Raw genomic sequence first — 21,435 nt, 5'->3', positions numbered from 1 at the left:
TGAGTGTAGATGAGAACCTAGTTTGTGAATTTATAAATGTCCCTTTCTTGGACTGAAATTGTCTTGCAAATACTTTACACTATTTGCACTTTCACTTCTGTGAGTTTTGATGGGAGTGAAACTTTGATTGGAGTGTATTTTAAAACAGCCTCTAAATATATAATTTATACTGTAATATGCTTTTTCCAGGCCAAGTTATATGCTTATATATGCATATGGAATTCACTCATATCTGAGCAAAATTCTGTCCTCACTTTTTACTTTGAGCACAAGACATCTTGCACTGTGGAGAAGTGTCCATAACAAATGACTGTTCCAATATAGCTGTGTAACTTCTTCAGGTATCCATAGATTCCAAGGCTAGAAGGGACCATTCTAATCAACTACTCTGACCTCCTGTGTAACACAGACTATAGAATCTCCCGCAAGTCATTCCTCCAGAGCAGATCTTTTAGAAAAACATCCAATCTTGAGTTCAAAATTGTCAGAGATGGAGAATCCACCAGGACCCTTGGTAAACTGTTCCAGTGGTTAATTACTCTCATAATTAAAAATTAGTCTTATTTCCAATCTGAATTAGTATAGCCTCAACTTCCATCCATTGGACCATAGTATGCCAATGTGATGTTACACTGAAGAGCCCATTGCTCCCCATATAGGTATTTAGACTGTAATCAAGTCACCCCTTAATCTTCTCTTTGTTAAGCTAAATAGATTGAGCTCCTTGAGTCTACCACTATAAGGCATGTTTTATAATCCTTTAATCATTTTATGGCTCCTCTCTCCAATTTGTCAACATCCTTCTTGAATTGTGGACACCAGAACTGGACACAGTGCTCCAGCAGTGCTCACTCCAATACCAAATACAGAGGTAAAATAACGTCTTCTAGATTCCCCTGTTTATGCATCTAAGGATCTCATTCGCTCTTTTGTCCACAGCATAGCACTGGGAGCTCTTGTTCAGTTGATTATCCATGATGATCCCCAAATATTTTTCAGAATCACTGCTTCCCAGGGTAGAGCCCTCCACTGTGTCAGTATAATCTATATTCCTTGTTCCTAGATGTTTACATTTGGCCATATTAAAACACATAGTGTTTGCTTGCACCCAGCTTGCTAAGGAATCGGGACTGCTTTGTATCAGTGACCTGCCCTCTTCATTCTTTACCACTCTCCCAATTTTTGTGTCACCTGCAAACTTTACCAGTGATGGTTTTAAGTTTTATTCCAAGTCATTAATAATAATGTTAAACAGCATAGGGTCAAGTACCAATCCCCGTGGGACCCCATTAGAAACATACCCATTCGATCATGACTCCCCATTTACAATTTTATTTTGAGACCTATCAGGTAATCAGCTTTTAATCCATTTAATGTGTGCCATGCTAATTTAAGATTGTTCTAGTTTTTTAATCAAAATGTCATGTGGCACCAAGTCAAACACCTTATTAAAGTCTACATATATTACATCAACACTATTACCTTTATTAACCAAACTTGTAATCTCATCAAAAAAAGGTATCAAGTTAGTTTGACAGGATCTATTTTCCATAAACCCATAGCATTAATTTTATTACCCTCCTTTAATTCTCTGTTCATAGAATCCCATATCATAATAGTCATACAGATCAATCATCGTTATGGACCATGTTCCACTGTTTGTGGCACTGGGTATTCAAAATAAATGTGGTCATCAAAGTGGATGGGGAGGAGATAGAGCCAGATCTCTGCTGTCCCATATACACTGGTCAGTGAAACAGGCCAACTGTGCCTGATGGAATAAGCTGTACCCCAGAAAGGGGTGTACTATTGAATGCCTGGGAGTTTAGAGAGATAGGCATCCTTCCTCCCTCACCTGACTACTTCCTGCTCCCCACCCTCCAACGGCTTTGTGGATCTGCACCACATGTTACTGTGGGCTGCTCCCAAATTTCATAATATATCCCTATATCTTTACTAAATCTTGCAGTCAAGACACACAATAGAATTATATGGAATGGGCAACTAAAATGTACATCCAGCTTTACAAGCTATCAGTGCTACACATTTTCACATCTCCTGCACTTTTAGACTGTGATAAAATATTTGTAATTCCCAAAGAGAATATGATCATAAAACATAATAAATGACCTCTTTAAACCTATCCACTACTTACTACTTGTTAAATATGTTCTGTTGGTTGAATTCCTAGGCTGCCAAATTATGTTTAAGTGCAAAAAGCCAAAAAAGACACACTAAGATCTACCTCCTCTGGGTTTGATCCCATAGATCTTATGCTTTTGTACTACAACTTGCATGAGGTCAATGGGGGTTTTGCAGGAAAAGGACCCAAGGACTGGACCCAATCATTTTCTGAACAAAATTTGTTTATGTTCTAACACAAACAATTTATAACTAATGTTAGCACTACAGATGGCTTTAGGCACCATCAAGGAAATAACCAGCTATGACCTGATTCCAGAATCTTATTGTTGGTGATTTTCTAGTGATGATGCATAAAGCAAAGAAATCATCTTGATTTTCAGAAACTATGACGAGCTTGCAATTTGTCAGCAAGAAAAATCATGTCAGTCTCTCTGTTTCCAGGGTGCCATCTTTTTTATTTCCTTGCAGGCCCCATATCTGTTTCTTCTCACAGGCTTCCAAGGCCCGTAACATTCCTGTCTTCATGGTTATTTCCAGTGTCTCTAGCTTGCTATGATAATTTCAGCCAGTTAAGCTTGATCCGACTATGTCATGATTATTACTCAAAATTCAAGAGATGCTATGACCATTGCACATAGCTTTTTTCCAAAAGATCCAGGATGACATTTCAAACTACAACAAAGGAATGCATGTCAAATTTACTGGATCCTAATTTGAAATAAGCCACTAAGTTACCACCCTGGACTTGATATCATATCTCATAATCATAAACTAAACTTGGTTAGTACTTGGATAGAAGGCCTTCAAAGGCTGATTTGGTAGGTGATACTCTTCTTTCCAAGTTTTTATTAAACCATTGACCCAAAATACTATAGTTCTGGAGACGTTTTTCTTTGGCTGACATAAAATGGCAGTTGAGACCACTTGTGATCATTAAAAACCCCTAGCATTTTCCACAAGCGCAGAGGTGGGAACCTCAGAATACTGGCCAAATTCAAAGTGGGTAATTGTATTCTGCTTACCAAATATTTCCCCTTCAGTTTCATTCAAATAAGGTATTCTTCACTTCCTGTCCTAAGCTGTTATGGAGGGTTGTTGACAGCTATTGAACAGATGCTATATTCAACTCCATCCAGAGATGGCTTTCATTAGTGATTACAATAAGTGATTTTGTATACTTTTTAAGAAGTTTATAAAACAGTTTAGGATTTGTCTGGATAAAAAGCTCTGGAAGTAGGCTACTACTGGCTGCAAGATGCTAGAACTGGTCAAATAAGGACAAATATATTCACCAAAAATACATTCAGTAATTGATAGGAAAACATTCGAATACATTCTATATAAATACGATCTGACCTGCTCTACTATATATTAAGGTAATGCATGTATGTTAAGGGCTAGATTCTGACTTTAAGCCAAGCCCTCAGAAAGAAATAATGCATGAGCTGCACCAACTACGGCTGGTCAATATTTTCTGTCAAAAATTCTTTGCAATCAAAAATTGCATTTGATTCAATGAAAATTTTCACTGAAAGTGTCTCATTTCCTCAAAAATGTTTGATTTTTTCATTGGAATACTGAAAACTAAACAGCAAAAATTTTTTGGCTAAAAGCTGAAATTGGTTTGTTTTTTGAGAATTGCTAGCCCCAAATCTGTAGTTTTGGGGCTTAATGTTTATGGTTTTCAGTTATTGAAAAGTGAAACGTAATTTTTTAATGAAAAGTTAGAATTTTCCTATGAAAATTTTGATAAAAACTCCCCCACCCCTTCATTGAAATTTTTAGTGGAAAAACCCTCAATTCTCTTTCCAGCTCTAACACCAAGCCATGAGTAGTTCAGGGAGACATTGTGACTCAGAGGCATAGCTCCTCATTGCAAAGCCTATATTGCTTCATCCTTACTCCTAGGTGGTGGGGTAGTAATTTACTGCTGGCCCGTAACAGCCGTAAATTACTACCCACCACCTATAATGCTGGCTCACCTACGGTAGGCAGTGAATCAGTGGTGAAGCTAAGGCTCTACCATTACCCTTATCTGCCCACCAGCATCAGGGAGCAAGTAGCCCCACTGGACCGAACACCCAGGTTTCCCATGTAGGCACATTTTAGTGCATTAATACTTTGCATGGGCCCACAGTCAGAATTTGAAGCTAGTCTTAAATAAATAGTCATAAGGTTACAAATTATACTCATTTCCTGCTATCAGGATAACTTAGTGGTCTAAGGCTCTGCATTTAGGTCACAGTGTCCCCTGGCTGAGCTTTTTTTTCAATTTCCCACTGATGTGTCTTCCTTTCACTAGGAACATACTCAATCTTAGTAGTTTATCAACAGAAATTAATGTCGTATAGACTACACATACCTTTAACGTCACTTTCTAACTTCTTGGCCTCATTAAGAACCCTGAAGCTTTTCTGAAGCGAGTTCTTGGCACCATCCTTCAATGATCCTTGAGGACCAGATGCCTGCAGGCCAACAAGCAGTGTCATTTACAGAAAAGTATTTTTAAGCTGGTTCAGGGCAAGTGTAAAGTAATAAAAAGTATAGGAGGAAGAGCTAGCTCAAGAATCGTTGAAATTTTAAGCGGTCATCAATGTACTCTGAATTATATGCTGCTGCCATTACACTGGTTCTCCAACAGAGATTAATAAAATACTTTTCACTTATTAATTTACTTTTATTTTTACAAGAAACCAGGGCTCCCTTGGAATGTCAATGATGAAGTTAATAAAAGAGACAGAAAGAGAAATTGTTTCTGAATGTAATGAAAGCAGAATAGAATCTGGGAGTGGATTTTTTTCAAATCTATGTAAGCAGATTTTTTTCAGTCTGGATTTCTTCCTGCAACTAAGAACACAATAACATAATACAGTTCGATACTTCTCCTTAACAACAGCTATGAAACGTTTAATAAATAGACTAGATCTCACAACACAGACTGTAACATAGACCAGAGAGATGTTCTCATAGCAATTGTATTTCCTGAATCAAACCAAGTCAGTCAAGGTGAAATGAATGAAAATAGGCTTAGGAGGGGGACAAAAGGGTAAGGTGTAGCTAAATCTGAAATTCTTAACTACTAAATACTATTTAAAAATCTCATTATTTGAGAATCACACAAAGCTGTACCTACAGTTTAAGGTTGACATAGGAAAAACTGTTTTTCTAAATTAAATTAGTATTTTAACTTGCTAGGAAATGCTCTAGAATCTGAATCATTTACTGTTCAGTTTGAGAGAATGAACTCCGGTCACTCCATAACACAGACTGCATTTCTTTGAGAATACTCTTGACAGCCAGATAACATTTTATATTAGTCATGGGTCATAGCCTTGGTACTAGTATGTAATTAAGAAGTAGCTACTTTTCATTTTCCAGGGCAGATACATGTACTTAAAAATTAATTACGTGCCAATTAAATGACACTGTTATTATTTAATATTTATATTCCGATAAAGCCCAGAGGTCATATTTTTGAACACTTGCAGATTTCTCCCACGTCTCTGTTATACATTAGAGCCCATACATTTGCCTAACCATATCAAAATCTTGGCAGAAGCCCTGAATTCTTTGGAAATTCAATACACCCTCACAATGCAGTTCTCTGTAAGACAGCGTTTTACTGCTTAAGGTGCTGTACTCGATATACGCACAGCTACCAGCTTCAGGCTCCTTGTTATCGTATAGGACTGAAACACATACTTCAGTGCTTTCCTGAATAGGGACGGACTAAAGCATGTGCTTAACTGCTCTCCTGAAACAAAATCCAGGTGACTGCATTATTGTGCAATAGTATTCCATACTTCCAAGCTCACTTAGGGCTTCACAGACCCAAGGTCTGCAGTCCCTGCGCACGTGGAACTGCTGATTTCAACATACCCATAAAAACTGCAGAGCTGTTTATATATCTATTTTTAACATAGAGTAACAGCTAATATAATTCATTGCACGTATAGTAAAAATGATACCCATAATCCCTTAAAAAGAGTATCCGTGAGGAATCATTACTTGATCTCCAGTGCAATAAGGGAATTGCTCCTTAAGGAGGCATGTTTGGCCAGTTTTGGCAGCAGATACACCTGTCAAATCAGATTATGTTTTTATGTTCTTTTTTCCTTTGAGCTTCGGAAGCTAGGGAATGATTACTCTGTGAGCATAGAACTTCAGATCTAATGATCATTTTGTTATTAACAACAATTTGCTGGGCTTGCTTGACTGGCTATTAAAGCAGTTTATATTTGATAGAATGAAGTAGAAAGGCTGCATTTGCCATGCAAAAACAAGATGTGGGTTGAATAAGGGGCTGAGTAATTAGGGCCAGGCTGATATTTCTGCCAGAAACCCTGATTGCACTCCATATAGCTTAAAGATAATATTTACAAAGACCTTTTCAGCGATAAATAGAGATGTACAGATTGAAAACAATTTAAAAGGAAATATGCTATTAAAAAGTCAACTAATCAAAGCATCTTATACAAAGTGTGCATTTTGGTGATTTGTGGTTCATAAGATATTGACTTAACGAAAAGCACAGACATTACCAATATCTTACTGTGTGCAACATGAGTGTTCATGTGTGTAGGCAAGTGTGTGTGATGGTGAACTCCTTCATGTTTTAATAGCAGGTGATACTGTGTGTTTAGACATATGGATTGATACTGTGTTTAGATTTCCTGTATCAGTCCATATGCTAAAAAATAGATAATAGAAAAAGAAAAGCACTGTCAAACGACATCCACACTGCCCTCCTTCCGTCGGTGATACGCATCCTCACCAGAGCACTTCCACCAACTGAAGAGGGGCAGTGTGGGGGGCTGAAAGCCAGAGCTCTCAGCTTCCCGCGGCTCCCTGCTGGGAGCCCAACTGCCCCCTGGGCTTTTCGCCTCCCTGCCGGGAAAAGGGGGCAGCCACTGAGCAAGGAGCGGGGAGCCAGGAGTCCGGGCAGCAGCCCGTTTGGGAACAGGGAGCCCAGGGGCAGCAGGGCTGCCTGCAGGAGCGGGGAGCACAGGCAGCAGTGCGGTTGGGAGCAGGGAGCTCTGATGGCAGCCAGGCTCTAGCTGGAGGCCACCACGGGCCCCACGGCCTCCTTGTCATGGCTGGAGCTGTGAGACTGACAAGAATGACAGCCACCAGCCAATGGAAGTAATGCAGCGTCTACTACACTGCGTCGCCCTAACTACACCGACATAAGGCCTACGCCTCTCGTGGAGGTGGAGTTATGTCTTTGGTGTAGTATGGCGCTTGCGTCAGCAGGAGCAACTGACATAATCAGGTTGACACAAGCTGCCTTATGTCAACCTAACTCTGTACTATAGAACAAGCTCTAGTTCCTTGATCTTGCTTAGTAGACCGCACCTGCACTTTTAAAAAAATCTGATCACATTAAAAATATCTCTTGAAGCACCACTTTAAAACTGATTCTAAACTCTGAACTACAAGCCAAATCCTTTCTCATGATTCAGCTTTTCAGTCAGTTAACCCAATCACCATCACCACCCACAATAAGTGATGGGCTGCGGAAAGCTGCTTGAATGCTGGAGATGCTGCATCAGTGATTAATTTATTTTGCTTTTAAAAGGGAGAATTAATCCATCATAAAAAAATGGGAGGAATTCTTCTGTCATATTTTTAAATATGGATTATCTTTTCTAGTCATCTATCAGGCTTCCTGCTAGTGAAATGCTTCTTAGTCTCTTTTAGTTCTAGCTTTTAACACTGTTAATTTCATTTGAAAAGAAAGCATCCTTTCCATTAACATAAATAAAACCCTAAAATGACCACTCATCACACTTCTATTTAAGAATCTGTGTGATACAGAAGTAGGTATTTTATTATATGTTATGAAGGCTAGGAATGGCAAACACCTAGCAAGAAGAACTCCCCTAAACTCATTACTTTACATTAACTCATTACTCCCTCCACATTCCTATTTTTCTATCAATTAGATCCCTATTCTATACAACTTGCATAAAACAAATAAGGTTATATCTATTGAATCCATAAGAATGAGTACCCTTAAAAATGGTGTCTTAATCATGCCTTGGTCTCCGTCCTTGGTAATCATTTGTCTCTATTTATATCACACTGTCCACATCCTTTCTTCATTCCATTTCAAATTATCTATCCTCTTTCTCTCTATAGTATAATCAGCTGGTTCATTGCCTCTCTGACATATGCCCTTTTGTAGCCATATAGCAATCACCTGCTTTGTTTCCTGACTATTGCATCTCTCTTCTTTCCCGTTCAACCATCATAACATCTGTCTCCCTCACTGTCTCTGAGGCATCAAAGGAGCAAAAGATAGAGATATTTTTCTGGTTTTTTATTCTGAAAATAAACCCAATACTCTTTATTTGCCTTTGCTTTAAAACTGGTAATTCTGATAGAAGGAACTATGTTTATAGCTCCCCAGCACATATCAATATGTGAGGCCCCATTTTCCCATAAAGAGATAAATTCAGTAATTAGTGCTACTTGAACCGTAAGTTAATATTTAAAGTTGCAAAAAATGTGACCAACACTGATTTAAAATCCAGACCTTATTATCTTGTTCATGAATATGGACTGGTCACATTGTCCTTATTTCTAGCCTTGTAACTCTGAATCCACAGGGCTTTATATTATTTCTGCTAGCTATCTGTATCATTGCAGTTTCTTTATCTGGTATAGGGATTTTCCAATTTCACTGTTTTCTGTCATCTGCAGGGGTATTTTCAGCCTGGGTGTCTGTGAAGTGCAGGTCAGCTGGTCACATATTTGCCTCTATAAATAAGCTTTTAACTCCTTCATTATTCCCAATACAAAATATCCCTGGCTTTCTGCCTCTGCTGAGTTTGTTGTAGAGCAGAGGTAGTTCCTTCATAGTTGAGGTTAAAGAGCTAGCTTCCCATTATAATACCCATTTAAAATCCCTCTAGTTGCCTTGACCCTCCCAAAGAACCAACCCCCTGAAATTTTACTTGTTGCATCTCATCTTGGGGATGAAGCTTGGTACAGTTTGTAAATGCAGTTTTTTGCTGCCAGTGTTTAAAAATCGTTCTGCCATTCACTTTCCAAAAAATCTTCCTAAGTTTGTGTGGCTCATCACATCTGCAGGGTGGACTGGCCCCGCCATCTCCAGTTCTGTTTTGTTTCAATGGCCTTGTTGTGGTGAAATGCCCTTAAATATTTTTAGGGAGCTATTGTGGGGGATTGCCAAGATAAAGATTTCTTCAGAACATTGACTTGAAACTGACCTGCTTCTGTCTTGATGCTTTGTTGCAGAAGCTGCTGACTTGAGTCAGGGATGGGGGGTGAGGGGAGACATGGGCAGAAGGGTATGAGAGAGGAATAAAAATAAAGGGGAAGTAGTCCAGAAAAGGACAGTGTAGGGGGCACAGAGAGGAGAAAATGGGATCAGGAGGGACATAGACTAGGAGTATGTGGAGATATGATCTCAGAACTGGGGGCTCTTGCAGTAGGAGAAGATATAGATAGAGCACTAGGATGATAGCACATGGAAGTTGGAATGAAGGGGGTGCAGGGAGCCAGGGGCATAGAAGCAGCCTGAGCTTCCCTTCCAACAGACACCATTCACTTTTCTTACCAGTTGCATAGCTTCATTTGCACGGGCCTTGGCCTCCCTGGAGAGTCTCTCTGCTTCATCAATATAGTCCTTGATATTGCTATATGCCTTGAAAGCTACAGTGGCATTGAATGAGAGGTTTTTAGCTTCAGCAAGGATTCTGTTAGGGTGGAAAAGGTACGGCACACCATTAAAAACCGCAGTTGTAGCTCAACAGAGCAAAATGGATTGGCACTTTGAGCCAAACAGCCCAGATTTCTAATGATTGGCTCTAGTACACAATGCCATATTTGAGGTTTCTGAAGTGTGGGTGCTAAGTGTTTAAAGGGGGTGTCAAATTTTATTTTCTTAGTGTCACATGGAGCAACAATAGTTTTGTGTACTGTGGGTTGAGGAGATATTTCACATTGAAAGGAAGAATGGTCCAGTGGTTAAGGCATTAGCCTACGACTCAGGAAACCCATGTTCAATTTCCTGCTCCACCACAGACTTCCTGGGTGATCTTGGGCAAGCCACAGTACAGCTCCACTTCGAGCTTGAGATGTAATTTCCATCTTGAGAAGATGGACCTATGCTAGCTCACTAAAAATAGCCATGTAGCTGCAGCAGCGTGAAGGGCCAGCTGCCTGAGTACGTACTCGGGGAGGCTAGCTCCTCCAGAGGCTACATTGCTATTTTTAGCATGCTAGCTTGTTGAGAGCTAGTATAGGTATGTGTCCTTGGGTCACAAAGTACATCTTTAGCTCTAAGTGTAGAATCACCGTTAGTCTCTCCGTATCTTAGTAATATTGATATCACACCACCCCTGTGAGGTTAGCCAAGTTCTGAGGTTAAATACATTAAAAAGATTGTGAGGCACATAGATACTATGGTAAAGAGGTCCACATAAATACCATAGATAGCTAATAGAAAGTACAAATGTCTAGTGTCTAGGTGTCTGAGGTAAATAGCTTTATCCTGATACAACAGTGGTTCTCGAACTTTTGTACAGGTGACCCATTTCACATAGCAAGCCTCTGAGTGCGACCCCCCTTATAAATTAAAAACCCCTTTTTTATATATTTAACATCATTATAAATGCTGGAGGCAAAGTGGGGTTTGGGGTGGAGGCTGGCAGCTCGTGACCCCCCACGTAATAACCTCCCGACCCCCAGTTTGAGAACCCCTGTGATACAAGGTGACAGGATATCCCCACACAAGGCTGTGCAATTCCTCTCCCTCTTAATCTCACACATAAGACCGTATTAAAAGCTTCAGTTTTTAAAGATTACTTTTCAGATATGACTCTATTGAATGTGAAACTGGTAATTTTGCAAGTATCAAATCAGATACTTTATCTGGGATAATACTGTGGCTTGTTCCCCAGAGATACTGTACACTGGCATGGAAATAGCTGCTAAGAGCTTCTACTCACAAGTCTCTAGAATTGGACCTGCTAGTTATCTGCAGAAGATGTGGGCACTGAGATAAATTGCTTGTTCCAAAGCTGTAAGCTATTGTGGGAGTTTTAAAAATATACACTTTAAAATACGTGATTTTATCCATGTAGCAGCTTTGAAAAAATAAAAATGGCCAAAGGTGGGCGGCTGTGCTACAGCAGGCTACCAGGGATCACGAGGTCCGTGTTCTGAGCGCTACACCTTCAGCAAGTCACTCTTCCTCTTCATTCCTCAAGGTATGTCTAAGACTGCAATCACTGGTGTGATTACAGCTTGAGTAGATATACTTGAGTTAGCTTTACTCTAGCTAGCTTGGGTCCTGGATCTGTGAAGCTGTAGCAGCAGGGTTCTGGGCAGATTTATACAGCCAATGCTGAAGCAACTTCACTGCTCTGGGACCTGAGCTAGCTAGATTAAAGCTAATTTGGATATGAATTAGATTAAAGCTAATTAGATTAAAGCTAACTTGGGTATGTCTCTTCCAGCTGCAAATCACACCCAATGATTGCAGCCTAGATTGCAATGATTGCAGCCTAGACATATCCTCAGTCTCTCCATCTATGAAATGGTGAAAATACTACTTACCTTACAGCGTCATTGTGAGACTAAACTCATGATTGCTTGTAAAGGATTTTGAAACAGTCATCTGGAAGGTGTTACAGAAATGTTTTGGACACACAAATCCCATCGACGTTGATGAGAGTTGGATGTGCACAACACCTCTGAAAATTACGCCACTTTTATCTCAACCTAACTTTGCCTTCTGAGGTCTGAACATTTTGGCTACTTTGGAAAGTGCTTTGAGATCCTGGGGATCATTTCCCTTTTCAAAGTGGGGCTTTATTATGAAAATATAGCAGCAGGCGACTCTATGATGTGTGTCTCATTGATTCCCTAGCAAATTTGCTCAACTTGCATATGAAAATATTTTCTCCCCTAACTGCCATGCCTGCAAACTCACTCTGGGCTCTGAAAATTTTTTCATCTGTGAAATCATTAAATTTGATATGGAAGTGGAGAGACACAACAAACAGGGAGCCCCCAGTGCTATTTTTATATAGTCCCTTCTGTAGAGCCCAACCATATTCTGAGTGACATATTTGTATGACACTCACTGGTGTTTTTGTACAAACATCATCTACTGGATAGTCTATCAACCTTCTCAAGCTTATCAGTTTACAAGTAGGGCTGGCTGCAAAACAATAATTCCATGCTGTGAAATTTTTTTGAGGTTTTGAAATGTGTTTAGTTCTGCCCTGGAACAAAACTGAGATCTTTCAAAAAATTTTGCAAAAAAACATAAGACAGAAATGAACCCGCCTCAGAATAGCCAATAGCCTGGTGGTCAATAGCCTAGAATGTGGGTAACCCAGGTTCAAGTCCCTGCTCTGCCTGGTTTAGAGCAGAGCTGTGAACCCAAGTCACCCATGTCCCAGGTGAGGGACCTAACCACCAGGCTACAGAGTCAGAGTCTCTCTCTTTCTAGCCCAGTGAATATTTAATTATGTATGCAAAGTGGAACAGCTCAAGCAGGAGAGATTGAGAGAGTGACTCTATAGCCTGGTGATGCTCTGAACCAGGCAGATCAGGGACTTGAATCAGGATATCCCACACCCCACCTCAGTGTCCTAACCAACTGGCTATTCTTGGATGGGTTGGTGTGTCTCTCTTTCTCACCAGAAAGTCCATCCTGAATCTGAGGAACTTTTCTGTGAAAAGTTTCAGGTTTGACTAATCAGCACTTTCCTGCTTAAAAACAAAAATTGTCAGGAATTGTCAGGTACCGAGTTCTTTACCCTCTGGTGAATTAAGGGCTTGTCTACATGAGGAAATGGATAGGAATAACTAATGCAGAGCAAACTATTCACAATAGCTCCCCATTTGGACACTCTGATACGTGTGCCTTTTTCCTCAGTTAGCTTAATCTATTAAAGGAGGAAAGAGTACAAGCCTTGCCCCCCATGATTACCAGCAAGTAAGGAGGCATAGCAGGGAGTGACAAGCATCCCCCTCATAACTAGAGGTTGCTTTATCCCCCCCCACCTGTCATCTCTGCTTTCCTCTTCTTCAGAGTTCCTCAGACAAAATCAACATGGTCCATAGTCTTTCCCAGAACCGGGGCTCAATTCAATGGCAACAGTATTTTTTGTCTATCTGCCTCTCCACAGTCTGTTGCACATCACATCAGTTTGTATGACTCTTTCCAAATGACATGAAGGAGCTCAGCAATAGAATTCTAAACAATCTACCAAAGCTTTTGGGAACAAGTTTTAGGTATTCTCAATTTTCTGTGAAAGTGATGCTTAAATTGCTTCCTTTACCCCAGAGTCAGCAACTGCACAAGCTGAAAGGCTGTCAATTTCAAACACACAAAGATAAACAGACTTCTCCTTGCATGTTGCGGTGTCATTTATTACTGTGGGAAAGTGACTGTAAGAAATGCCACTAAATGAGAAGGGTAGCATCTTACACCAATTTGCACCCACTCTGCCCTGGTGTAAATGACAACACAAGGCACAAGAGAGATCAGATTGAAAAAATATTTTTTGAAATAGGAGAACTTCTTGTGAAAGTGTCAGTACTTTCCATCTACTGGTTGATTTTCAGAAATGTTTGGGTTTGATTATCTTGGATATACCCCAAGACATGTCTAATACCTTCCTAAGCCCCATATCTAACTCAGACTTTTGATGCTCCTCCAAAGAAGTGAATCTAGCCTCTCCTAACTGGGCTCTGTATAGAGCATTGGAATCTTGTATATTCGTAATCACAGAAGTTAAAGTCTGAAAATAATCCCCTTCTATTTCTGTCAGGGAATTCTAGACCCTAGGCTATGAGTGTTTTAGAAGTATGAAGAAATGGCTGACTTACCCATCCAGTATTGCAGATGATTCATTCAGCTGGGCTGCATGGTTCTCAGCCTGCAACACCTTTTCTGGAAGCATCCTGTCCTGAATATCTTGGGATAGATCGTCTATTTTATCCTTCAGCTGATCAGTGATCGGTTGTATCTTATCCCCCATGTCTTCCACATACTGAAAGCCACAAAACAAGAGTATTTAAAGAGCTGAATGCAAACAGCATAGCCCTTTGCATATTGTTTCTCTATGAGATATAATCACATGTGCTTGGACATTTAATAAAACTTCAGTGAACTAATAAGGAAAAACACATCAGTGTTGAAACATGGGGACAATTAGGCTATTTTAAAAGCCACTATTCCATTGAAGACTTGACTGTCTTGAACTTGGTGTTCTTCCTTATTTCTTAATGATGTAAGAGAAAAGATAAAAACACACTTTATACACAACACTCACACACATGCACTCTTAGGGAGATATTTTCTAAATTATGGATGCAGAAATATTTATACTATGCTGTGGTGATATCCCTGAGATAAACTGCCAAGCCATATGACAAATTCTATTTATCATGCACCTTTGACTGACTCACCTACACTTTTGCTTATTAATCCATATCACTAAGGGCTACACTTTTGAAATAGCCATCACTTTCCCCCAAACAAATGACCTCAAGAGAGTTTCTAATCCACCCCCCCCCCCAAAATATGGAATTTCCCCCCAAATTACATTTGTTTGAGGTGCAGGACAGAAATATTATTTCTTGGACCAGTGGCTGTTTTGAAATTAAATATTTTGCAAATTATCAGAGAGTGTATATTACTAAAGTATCAAACTGTAAAATCATAGCATTATAGACAAGTTATTGTAGAGGTTTCTAAAATATATTTATTTTAATTTTTCTCCATTAAAGGCCTCTCTAGCTTACACTGGTGAAAATCAGGAGTAACTGCATGAAAGAAATAAAGTTATAGCTAAACTAGCCTAAAACTGATACAGAAATAATGATGTTAAAGTTAAAACTCTCAAATATTTCTGAAAGCATTTTTCTGTAGGATGTATGGCATATGAAGAATATATGGTGGCATGATTTGTTCTAATGTTTTATTGGCTGGAATGGTCTGAAGAATTTGTTCATTCCATCACTTCTTGTGACTAGTCCTCCCAAACACGTCTATAGAAGTTTTAGGGTGGGATTTTCAAAAGCATTCAAGTGAGATAGGTACGCAAGTCCCACTGATCTACCCAGCCCAAGGTCTGCAGCCACAGGCCCTTAGGTAATAATTTTGTATGTTTCTTTTCTTTGTAGTGTTTCCAAACTCTTTTTATGTGTGTACATGTGCATCTAGACAATAGAGCCAAGGGTAGGACTGCCTATGGACTTCTTGCACCTGCTATTCTAAGGCCAGAATCCTTTGTTCAAACCTAGATGCCTAATACCACACTTACAGAAGCAGACAGCATCTGTAAAAAGTAAGGGATGCGTATATATGCATTTGTGTGTAATACAATCAGATTGGGTCAACCTTGATCAGTTTATATACCAATTTATCCTTTACAACCAGGCTGTACACACAACAATGGAAAGCCAAGTGCTTCCAATTGAAATATTCCAACACTAATAAAGGTTGGATTAATTAGGTGTTCCTTTAATTATCCATTTAGCTACCTCAATGTACCTACGCTCAAAAACCAAACCAAACCAAACCAAAACCACTCACCTCCACAGCTAAATTGATTTCATTTGCAAGACGGCTGGCTTCATCCAAGATGTCATTCCCCTCTTTTAGTGTTTTTTCGGCCTCTTGTCTTCTACTTTCTACAGCTTGCTTCCTTTTCTATAGGTTGAATCCACACAATGAAATAAATTAATTAAGCAAAGGTAAAGCAGGAGTGGCCAGGCATTCCAATACCCCTGCATTTTTTTCTGGGCCCCCCCACATGAAACTTCAGATACCTTCAGAGATATTAGAGCAAAAAATAAAAATACAGCATGTCTCAATGGCAAAGATAGTCAATATCTGAGTTTTATATTGCCCCACCACAGAACTGCCTCACTGTAGCACTAGAGTAGAATGAGTTCGAAAAGTCAGAAATCCCAACCCTTTCTCTTCTTTTCATAGTGTTATTTTCCCCAAGCATGACAGTGAATTAGCCCAAAGCAAAATGTTGTGAAGATTCCTGAAGTATCCATATTAATTTTCATTCTTGCTTTTAATTGTTGATCCCACATTTAATAAAAGTTTCCTGTTTGTGGGGTTTGGGTTTTTTGACACCGTTGCTTTATTAGTTTGTGAAGCAACCTTGGGACTTTCATGTTTCCAACTAGTGGATACTGCATACATTGCACAAGAGGGATGGCACTCCTTTGTCTCTAGTTCAAAGTACTAGCTACATCATGTACAGAGCCATTAAGCATCACAGAGTAGATTGACAGCAGGCCATAAAATTGCATCATTCAGGCAAACAGGAAAGTGCAATGATGGCCACAAATTAAGAGAAAGGGAAAAAAGATGGAAATCTCAGAATGATGAAGAGAGCAAAACCATTGGTTGAGGGGACTTTTCACAGCATTCAGATAATTGTTATTACTTTATTAATTATTATTATTAATTGTATCATCTATTGTGTTAGGGAGTGCATAAGAACCTAGATAAAAGACAATCACCCCATCTCCTCTGCTCTAACCCCATTGAAAAGAAATGTAAAGCAGCTGATATTTTCTAACTTCTTTACAATACAGCATCTATCTGTAAATCAATCAAGCGCACAAACCTCTGATGAAAACTCAGGTCCTGGAACTCTAACCTCATCACTGTATATTAGGCAAAAACACATCGAGAGCAACGAGAGTTTGAAACATTTATCTTCATTTATGTTTGACTCTGCTCTTTCTATCTTGGATAAATGCTTGTTAATGAAAAGTATAATGTGCTTTTCAAGTCTTTGCAATTAAAATTAAATCAGAAGCAGACTCCCCTGCTACCAGGGAGATCATTTATAACAGCTACTAACTACCCAAGATATACTTTGATTTATTACTCTTTAACATCTACACACCCAGTTCATTTCTTTCTAGAGGTGGGATATAAAGGTGAAAGTGCAAGGCTGCAAGATGCAAACAGAGGATAGTGAAGACTGTAATTGGTCTCTTGCTAAAACCTTAACCCAGGGTTTAAATTTTGCATAGGGACTTTTGTGGGTCTTTGCACTGGGATGAATTTCACCCCACATGCACTACAGGGATCCAGGGCATCCTCCACCTGAAATTTCTTAGGGTTCTATTTGCTTTTAGAAGAAATAATAAGAATGATGAAGAGAGAAAAAACCATTCATTGAAGGGGCTCTTCACAGCATGTATATATTCTGCTGGTTGTAAAAAGTTCATGTGAACCAAAGGGGTCAGAGTTCCAGATTCTGGTCTAACCCTCAAGATGGTGGTAAGTCAAGGGTATCTGATCATCAGCACTAACCTCTATCACTGTCACGTTTCTTTGGTTGATTGCAGATAAGCGATTGGCCTCTCTAATTTTACTACTGGCTTCTCTCAGCAGGTCTCGAGCATCGTCAACCTTGTTTTTGTAATCTGCCATCTTGTCCCTGACCTCATTCTTGAGCTCCTCATTTTTCTCTGTGGGCTCTCCAAATAATTTCTTCACTTTGTTCAAAAGGGCTTCTGCATTTCTGCAATTCCCACAACACAAACAAAAAACAGGCATTGAATTCATCTTCACCACACCCATTAATCTCATCATTTTTAATTCCATTGTGGATAATTTTACACAAATGTTAGCACTTTCAGGAATCCAAGGGCTACAAAATAGACATGAAATATCAGAATCCTTTTCTCTTATGTTTCGGTGACCTCCACTTTTGAAATCCCATCGGAATGGATTACGATCATATTAATCAGACTCATCTTATTGGGCTCAGGGGAGGTTGAAGCTTGTGACCCTTCTACTTACTCTAACTCATCTTGGGCTGCCCTTTCTTGCGCATTCAAATTTCTTCTTCTCAGTTCTCTCATCATTCTATCAATATCACTCTGCAGAGCCTGAAGGCTTTTCTCCAGGGTCTTGTCTTGGATTCGGAGCGTCTCATTCAGTTTTACAGCATTTTCATTTACAGCTGCAGATTTGGGGGCAAAACACACATATAGGAAATAAGTAAATAAAAGTGACACAGAGACTTTCAGCATCCGCACATCATCACCATCACCAAGGGAAATGCAATTTGCAATGGGTATTCCTGCTGTGAAATATAAAAGACAGTTAATCCAACAATCAGTAACAAATGAGAAAATGTTATATGTTCCATCAAATCCTTTATTGTATTTCACTTTCAGGCACAGTAATTAAAGTAAGGAAGCTTTATATCTAAAGTAAGAAATATATATAGAAAATAGGTACCAAACCCTGGAAACGTCAGGTGATTTCCTGAGTTACCCAGGAAAGAATTTTCTGTAGTATCTGGCTGATGAATCTTGCCCATATGCTCAGGGTTTAGCTGATCGCCATATTTGGGGTCGGGAAGGAATTTTTCTCCAGGGCAGATTGGAAGAGGCCCTGGAGGTTTTTCGCCTTCCTCTGTAGCATGGGGCACGGGTCACTTGCTGGAGGATTCTCTGCTCCTTCAAGTCTTTAAACTACGATCTGAGGACTTCAATAGCACAGATATAGGTGTGAGGTTTTTTGCAGGAGTGATGGGTAAATTCTGTGGCCTGCATTGTGCAGGAGGTCAGACTAGATGATCATAATGGTCCCTTCTGACCTAAATATCTATGAATCTATAATTTGGGACATTGAGCAGGGAGTGAGGGGGTGGGGCAAGAAATGGAATGAAAAAGTGAAACGTAAATGAGTTTTAGAGGACGGTTTACTGTTTTTAAAATTCAAGTTTACTAACGATAAGAAGAATAAATGATGGAGATCCCCCTCTGAAAATGGAGAGTGAATGAGCACTGGTAAGAGAGTGCAAGCTTGTGTGTTTATATACAGAAACACAGAAGGAGAGAAGGGGGAAAAAAGGCAAAGACTGCACAGTGGTGTGTATAAAAGTTTATGGGCATGTGTTCAAGATGGCTGAATTACTCATAAATGCCAAAGCCACTATGCAGGGCATCTCATTCTAGTACTGATAAAATATTTATGCCATAACACCCCATGGTATATTCCAAATATACTGTGAATAAAATTTTCTAAAGCATCTGTATGACTTAGATGCTTAGAAGCCCCATTTTTCAGAAATAATTTAGGCATTCTGGAGCAAAAGTTCCACTGACTTTCAATGCAAAGTGCCTTAGAATATGTCTACACTGCAGTCAGAGGTGTGACTGCAACATGGGCAGACATACCCTAGCTAGCTCTCATCTAAAAATAACAATAGCAGTGAAGCTGCAGTAGCAAGGGCTGTACAAGCCTGTCTAGGACCTCGGGTCTGTACTCTAGTGGCTAGCCCATGTTGTTGCAGCTTCACTGCTATTGTTGTTTGAGTTAGCTCATTCAAAGCTAGCTCGGGTATGTCTACTTGTGCTGCAGTCATACCTGGGATTGCAGTGAAGACCTACCCTCAGTCTCTGTTGAAACTGAGACATAATCACTTTTGAAATTTTAATCCTACACCTTTAACAAAAAAGCAACAAAAGCTATTTCACAATTCATCAGAGAATTTTTAGAGATGTAAGTGTCATTGTTTTTTGTATTCCTTAAGCCCTAATCCTGCAGATCCTTCCAGCTATGTGGAGCCTCAGTGACTTGAATGATACTCCATGCAGGCACAAGGGAATGCACACACAGAGATCACTGCAGGACTAGTCCCCCTTAGTTGCTATTAGCCCAACTGTATAGGTCTGAGCATATAACCAATTATATGAACTTTAGGGCACACTGCAAAGACTCTTTATTTGCTAGGTCTGTAGGGAAGGATGGGATTTTGGGGTGATATGGTATATATTTTGTTGTTTTAAATTTCTGGCTGGTTAATTTAAAGTTGGTGCATGTGTTGGGCAGGAGAGGAGGCATGGGCTTTGCTATGCTACTTATTCCTTGTAAGGACTGTTATTTTAAAAATATGGTCAGGGCATCCAAGGATGTGGATAGGCACCTGATTTTAATTTTTTTAATGGAAAGAAATAGATAATTTAGGAATTCACTAAGATTTACCTAAAATAGAAATTACTGGACATAAGTTATATCTCACACCTAGAAGCAAATGCTGTTTATCCAACTGTAAAGAAGACAATATGCACATCCTAGTCATGCTGAGTTGCAAGTTATCAGACTATAATGATGCTACTGCTCTGGGGCTGGATATTCCGTCTATGAACTCCAAAGAGTGTATTTTGGGGAAATTCAAAATTTGAGGAGAAAAAAGGAAACATTTTACTGGCACATTTTGTTGTGGTTTTTAAAGATGGTTGTGTATAACTACTCACAGGCTTGGAAAGCAAGAAGTAGTCCAGTAGAAATGGGTTAGTAAACATAGTGCAGATGAAGGAAAGATAAACAGCAAAAGCCATATATTCTATATTTATCACCATCACAACAGACAATATTATATTAGACAGAATATGTACTTTTCCTACTTAAGCATATATTTTCTGTATTAAATATTTTGAGTTATCTGACAAACGTTCTGTTCTCATGCCAGACAAGGTGAATGTCTGCTGGTGCACATGGTAGTAAGGCTTTGTATAAATGCCAGTTCATGCACTCTCTTTGTATAAATCAATACATAGAAATGGGAATTTCACTTGAGGCAGACAGGTAGCATCTTGTCAGTAGGATGGGTGAAAACTATGAAAGAAAACAAAGCACTTCTTGAACTATCCTGCCATAAGTCTGCAACAGTACATATTTACTTAACAGAATCATTGCAGTGTTTTATTCCTAGTTATTATCCTCTGCCTGTTTTGTTTATATGAATGCTTTTGCTAAGAGAGCACCCTGCTATAATGGAATGTTCCCCTTAGAGGAAAGTTACTACTAACTCCTCAATAGTCAATCAGGAATCTTCAAGGTTGTGAGAACTTCATGAGATCAGACATTTAAGCGCAGCTCCATGGAGGTAATTAGGCACCTAACCGTCAGACTTAGGCTCCACTGAAATCCGCAAAACTCCAGCTCAGCTGCTGCCTACCCCCTAGGTGCCCAAACTCACTTGGTGCCTACTTTTTTGCAGTAGAACTTCCGTTGGAGCCTCGGTTTCTGCCTCTGGGCATGTGCACTGCTGCTTTCCTCGAGGTGTCCTGGCACTTACCTCCCACCTAAGCCCCAGAGAGAGCCACGAACTGGAGGAAGATAGGTGTTCAGGCACTTAACATGCATGTGAGACCCAGTCTGACCAAGTACCATTCAAAACTCTGGGTGGGGGTCCCCATCTTATAACTTTTAGCCCAGTAGTTAGGGATATGGGAGACCCTTGTTCC

The 21,435-nt window shown here is 39.6% G+C and overlaps 1 protein-coding gene across 1 annotated transcript in view; it reads right to left on the bottom strand.

Annotated features, from left to right (window-relative positions):
• LAMA2 (laminin subunit alpha 2) overlaps positions 1 to 21,435 on the bottom strand; it is a 472,624-nt gene that overhangs the window by 69,299 nt on the left and 381,890 nt on the right. Inside the window, exons 37-42 of the mRNA XM_074948401.1 lie at positions 17,975 to 18,137; positions 17,483 to 17,693; positions 15,731 to 15,847; positions 14,020 to 14,183; positions 9,731 to 9,869; positions 4,508 to 4,610 (exon numbers count right to left, since the gene is read on the bottom strand). Coding sequence (XP_074804502.1) covers positions 4,508 to 4,610; positions 9,731 to 9,869; positions 14,020 to 14,183; positions 15,731 to 15,847; positions 17,483 to 17,693; positions 17,975 to 18,137 — 897 coding nt within the window. The remainder of the gene's footprint in view (positions 1 to 4,507; positions 4,611 to 9,730; positions 9,870 to 14,019; positions 14,184 to 15,730; positions 15,848 to 17,482; positions 17,694 to 17,974; positions 18,138 to 21,435) is intronic.

The sequence above is a fragment of the Natator depressus genome, chromosome 3 (genome assembly GCF_965152275.1).
Source record: "Natator depressus isolate rNatDep1 chromosome 3, rNatDep2.hap1, whole genome shotgun sequence".
Classification (NCBI taxonomy): Eukaryota; Metazoa; Chordata; order Testudines; family Cheloniidae; genus Natator; species Natator depressus.
This window is presented reverse-complemented; position numbering and strand designations above follow the sequence as displayed.